The sequence below is a fragment of the Dendropsophus ebraccatus genome, chromosome 4, assembly GCF_027789765.1.
Source record: "Dendropsophus ebraccatus isolate aDenEbr1 chromosome 4, aDenEbr1.pat, whole genome shotgun sequence".
NCBI classification, from domain to species: domain Eukaryota; kingdom Metazoa; phylum Chordata; class Amphibia; order Anura; family Hylidae; genus Dendropsophus; species Dendropsophus ebraccatus.
Genome location: NC_091457.1, coordinates 24082274 through 24088273, shown reverse-complemented (window position 1 = coordinate 24088273; position 6000 = coordinate 24082274). Strand labels below are relative to the sequence as shown.

Here is a 6000-nt window from a genome sequence, read left to right as displayed (position 1 = left end):
ATTTGTTAACAATGGTTTGATTTTTTTACAGGCCATCAGATACAATAAAAGTTATACATGTTACATACAAAGGTCATTCTGGAACCAGCTTATAGCAATACCTTTTACTTTGCAGACTCTAACAGCCAAATATTATTAGGTAATTCAGTTCTAAACCATTAGTGAAAAAAAAGGGGTTAAGTGTTAATTTTTTTTAACAACCTTGGAAACATGCTTGTTAGCTGAAGGCAGATAACATCTCATGAAGAGGAGTAGATATGAAATTATGCTGACTCACCGTCACTAACTACTCCTTATAATAACCAAACCCCACCTACTAAGTCATTGAGCACTAACACAGAGGAAAAAGAAGTAACATGGCCCCCTCGAGACTTCTCATTACAGGAAGCAACCGAGGAATAGGATATGAGCTTGTCCGGCAGCTCGTGGAACAACAAAACCCACCGAAACAAATCTTTGCAACGTGTCGTGATCCCAGCTCTCCTCGGAATAAGGTAAATCTATGTACCTCAGACTTTGTATAAATCTGTACATCACACAAGCTGTTTCTGCTCCTTGGAAAAAATAAAGTGACATAGTATAGGGGCATGTCAGAATTTTTTTTTATTTTTTTAAATAATTGAAGGTGTCCTATTCAAATTAAAAGCTTTCAAGAGCAGAACCAGACTCTTTGCAGTCAATGTGCAAAATGAGCCCTTTTCAGGGAGTAGCAACTGCTACTGCTACTGGTGTACTGGTAATGAGACGATGAGATGAGACTCCTGCTACCTGCCTGCTGGTATAAAGTGGTCAGTCAGAGCGGCAGATGGGACTGCAGACTGGACAGAATCCCCTCTTTGCCTGTTCAATTCTGTCCATTGCTGTATGCTGTTAAGATGCTGAACGAGGAGATGAGACTCCTGGTGGCTGCTGGTGTAAAGTAATGAGTTGTACTTCACTTTCTGGTGCTGTACACACTGTAATTTCTAAGCAAAAAATGGCCACTGCCAAAATCTCTGACAGATCATCACCCCCTATATACCACTTGACTCGCTACAGGAGGTCCATGCCGGCACTAGATGGCCTGGTCATGTGATCTTGGTTTCCTGTGTTACAATGTAGCTGACACCACTTTGTAAACAAATGTTTCAGGTCGTTAGGTTCTCTCTCTCTCTCTCTCTCTCTATATATATATATATATATATATATATATATATACACACACACACTGGGATAGATGAGCTGATATATTAAATGAAACCGCTGTACCAGCTGCACTGCTCTGCTCTTACAGGGGTTGTCACGCAGCTTTCCTAGTCTGCACTGCTCTTACAGGGGTTGTCACGCAGCTTTCCTAGTCTGCACTGCTCCTACAGAGGTAGTCACGCAGCTTTCCTAGTCTGCACTGCTCCTACAGGGGTTGTCACTCAGCTTTCCTAGTCTGCACTGCTCTTACAGGGGTTGTCACTCAGCTTTCCTAGTCTGCACTGCTCTTACAGGGGTTGTCACTCAGCTTTCCTAGTCTGCACTGCTCCTACAGGGGTTGTCACGCAGCTTTCCTAGTCTGCACTGCTCCTACAGAGGTAGTCACTCAGCTTTCCTAGTCTGCACTGCTCCTACAGAGGTAGTCACCCAGCTTTCCTAGTCTGCACTGTTCCTACAGAGGTAGTCACCCAGCTTTCCTAGTCTGCACTGTTCCTACAGAGGTAGTCACTCAGCTTTCCTAGTCTGCACTGCTCTTACAGGGGTTGTCACTCAGCTTTCCTAGTCTGCACTGCTCCTACAGAGGTAGTCACTCAGCTTTCCTAGTCTGCACTGCTCTTACAGGGGTTGTCACTCAGCTTTCCTAGTCTGCACTGCTCCTACAGAGGTAGTCACTCAGCTTTCCTAGTCTGCACTGCTCTTACAGGGGTTGTCACTCAGCTTTCCTAGTCTGCACTGCTCTTACAGGGGATGTCACCCAGCTTTCCTAGTCTGCACTGCTCCTACAGAGGTAGTCACGCAGCTTTCCTAGTCTGCACTGCTCCTACAGAGGTAGTCACTCAGCTTTCCTAGTCTGCACTGCTCTTACAGGGGATGTCACCCAGCTTTCCTAGTCTGCACTGCTCCTACAGAGGTAGTCACGCAGCTTTCCTAGTCTGCACTGCTCCTACAGAGGTAGTCACGCAGCTTTCCTAGTCTGCACTGCTCCTACAGAGGTAGTCACTCAGCTTTCCTAGTCTGCACTGCTCTTGCAGGGGTTGTCACCCAGCTTTCCTAGTCTGCACTGCTCCTACAGAGGTAGTGACTCAGCTTTCCTAGTCTGCACTGCTCCTACAGAGGTTGTCACCCAGCTTTCCTAGTCTGTACTGCTCTTACAGAGGTAGTCACGCAGCTTTCCTAGTCTGCACTGCTCCTACAGAGGTAGTCACTCAGCTTTCCTAGTCTGCACTGCTCCTACAGAGGTAGTCACCCAGCTTTCCTAGTCTGCACTGCTCCTACAGAGGTAGTCACTCAGCTTTCCTAGTCTGCACTGCTCCTACAGAGGTAGTCACCCAGCTTTCCTAGTCTGCACTGCTCCTACAGAGGTAGTCACTCAGCTTTCCTAGTCTGCACTGCTCCTACAGAGGTAGTCACCCAGCTTTCCTAGTCTGTACTGCTCCTACAGAGGTAGTCACTCAGCTTTTCTAGTCTGCACTGCTCCTACAGGGGTTGTCACCCAGCTTTCCTAGTCTGCACTGCTCCTACAGAGGTAGTCACTCAGCTTTCCTAGTCTGCACTGCTCCTATAGGGGTAGTCACTCAGCTTTCCTAGTCTGCACTGCTCCTACAGAGGTAGTCACTCAGCTTTCCTAGTCTGCACTGCTCTTACAGGGGTTGTCACTCAGCTTTCCTAGTCTGCACTGCTCTTACAGAGGTAGTCACTCAGCTTTCCTAGTCTGCACTGCTCCGACAGGGGTTGTCACCCAGCTTTCCTAGTCTGCACTGCTCTTACAGGGGTTGTCACTCAACTTTCCTAGTCTGCACTGCTCCTACAGGGGATGTCACTCAGCTTTCCTAGTCTGCACTGCTCCTACAGAGGTAGTCACTCAGCTTTCCTAGTCTGCACTGCTCCTACAGAGGTAGTCACTCAGCTTTCCTAGTCTGCACTGCTCCTACAGAGGTAGTCACTCAGCTTTCCTAGTCTGCCCTGCTCCTACAGAGGTAGCCACGCAGCTTTCCTAGTCTGCCCTGCTCCTACAGAGGTAGTCACTCAGCTTTCCTAGTCTGCACTGCTCCTACAGAGGTAGTCACTCAGCTTTCCTAGTCTGCACTGCTCCTACAGAGGTAGTCACTCAGCTTTCCTAGTCTGCACTGCTCCTACAGAGGTAGTCACTCAGCTTTCCTAGTCTGCACTGCTCCTGCAGAGGTAGTCACTCAGCTTTCCTAGTCTGCACTGCTCCTACAGAGGTAGTCACTCAGCTTTCCTAGTCTGCACTGCTCCTACAGAGGTAGTCACTCAGCTTTCCTAGTCTGCACTGCTCCTACAGAGGTAGCCACGCAGATTTCCTAGTCTGCACTGTTCCTACAGCTGTAGTGTGTACATGGGTGTATACATGTAAATACTCGTCTTGTAGTGTGTACAATACAGGATGTGTACATATACGTATACAGCTATGTACACACTACAGGACTTGTATGTAGAGGTATACAGCTATGTACTGCATAACTGTATCACGTCCTGTAGTGGATGTATACCTGTATATACACTCCTTTAGTGTGAGCATAGCTGTATACCTGTGTATATATTCATCCAGGTTTCTGCTGAGACCCCTTAATAATAACAAATAATAATAATGACTATAGACTAAATGGCACGGCCTTGTGTTGATGCTCAGTAAGTTCCTTTTTGGCATGGCCAAGTGGATGTGGCTTGCAAAAAAGGGTGTGGCTTGTTAAAAGGGGCGTGTCATAATTATTGTTCAGTTATCGTTACTGTTATGTTAGTTGTTTGGGGGGGCTGGGGGTGGTAGATGTGTGAATGCCGGGGGGGGGGGGAAGAAGGCTGAAGGAGCTTTATGTTACATTAAGGGGGGGGGGGGCGCCGAAAAAAGGTTTCGCACAGGGCGCCATTTACCCTAAGGCCGGCCCTGTATATATATATATATATATATATATATATATAGATAAGCAACTCTTGCAGCATTCCTTAGTATAAGACATGTAGGTGCAGAGTGGTCAGCAGCACAAGTGCCAGGTATACACATAAGCAGAAAAACCGCAGCACTCACTGAGTGCTGCGGTTTTTCTATTGATAGAGGAGCCTTTTATGGTTATATATAGAACACAAAAAATCCTTAATCATTAAAATTACTTTCATTTAAAAACTTTTCACATATCAGAGAAAGAGTGCCGGCACGGATGGGGAACCTTCCACCCTCCAGCTACTGCAAAACTACAACTACAATCATGCTTGGACAGGCTACCTCACTCCTCATTATATGATCCTTTACAGATTTTCACGTTTCACACTAATGTCATATGTCACTAAACCCGAGACCTGCTGACACAAGAAGCAACAAAAAAGAAGAGATTTAGCAGGCTGTTGTGACAGCAGTGTGTAGTGTGTAGGGCCTCGAGAATCTGGAGCAAAAAAATTGATGCTATTTTTAGTGGACTGAACTGTGAAAGTTACTGTCTAAAGTTCATGAGAAGATATTAAAGGAGAATTTTTTATTAAAGTATTGTATTGCCCCCTAAAAGTTATACAAATCACCAATATACACTTATTATGGAAAATGCCTATAAAGTGTTTTTTTTTCCTGCACTTACTACTGCATCCTGGCTTCACTTCCTGGATAACATGGTGATGTCACTTCCTGGATAACATGGTGATGTCACTTCCTGGATAACATGTCGTGATGTCACGACCCGACTCCCAGAGCTGTGTGGGCTGTGGCTGCTGGAGAGGATGATGGCAGACGGACATTGAGGGACACAGGGCACTGGAGGGACACTGAGCATCCCTCTGCCATCATCCTCTCCAGCAGCCACAGCCCACACAGCTCTGGGAGTTGGGTCGCGACATCACTATTTTATCCAGAAAATGAAGCCTTGATGCAGTAGTAAGTGCAGGGAAAAAAAAAACACTTTATGTGCATTTCCTATAATAAGTGTATATTGATGATTTGTATAACTTTGGGGGGGGGGGGGCGAGTGCAATACAATACTTAAATAAAAATTTCCACTGGAGTTCTCCTTTAACAGTTTAAAACTATATGGTTGTCCTTTTATGTGGGAGTTTTAGATGAGAGGAGGATATAGTAGATGAGATGTTGTAGTTTTTCCATTCTATTTTGTTCATAAATATTTAGGTTTATAAATTTCGAATCTCACGGACAACCTCTGTAATATAATTAGCCATACAACCACTTTCACTGACTGCATGTCTCTTTCCGAAGTCTATAGCGTAAGAAAATAACAGTTTGGCACCATTCATACCTGTAAATATTTTTATTTCCACAGAAGCTGAAGGATCTTGCTGCAAAACATCCAAACATAGTTGTGATAAAGTTAGGTATGTATTCCAGAGAGGTATGCATACCCCAACCTTCTTTGCACCAGGGACCAATTTAAAGCAGAACAATTTTGCCAAGGGCTGGGGCGGGGGGGGGGGGGGGGGGGGGGGGGGGTAAAGGTTTAACCAGTATACAAGGGACAGATAATATGGACACAAATATAGACAAATGAAAGCCTATAGAAAATGATTTCCAATGACAGTCAATAACAGCTGCAGATATCAGCCAGAACCTGCCATGTGGGATGTGGGCTCACTTCCTGCTCAATGCTTTTTCACCAGACCATAGTACAGTTAATCCAGCTGTTGTTAAAAATAAACAAATACAATACTTACCTGCACGAATCCATGATGCGTAATAGTTACAATCAGGACCCTACTGATCATAATTTTATTATCTTATCTTGACATACAAGTTCGGCCGAGAGTATAAAGTATATGATGGCCTCCCTACTCTAATAAGGGTTGAGTTTCATGATTTTTCAG

General features: G+C 45.1%; 1 protein-coding gene across 1 annotated transcript in view; it reads left to right on the top strand.

Annotated features, from left to right (window-relative positions):
* The first annotated feature begins 336 nt into the window (after positions 1-336).
* The window catches only part of LOC138787947 (C-signal-like), a 28255-nt gene continuing 22591 nt past the window's right edge, over positions 337-6000 (top strand). Inside the window, exons 1-2 of the mRNA XM_069965272.1 lie at positions 337-494; positions 5463-5514. Of these exons, the coding sequence (XP_069821373.1) occupies positions 357-494; positions 5463-5514 (190 nt within the window). The 5' untranslated portion in view covers positions 337-356. The remainder of the gene's footprint in view (positions 495-5462; positions 5515-6000) is intronic.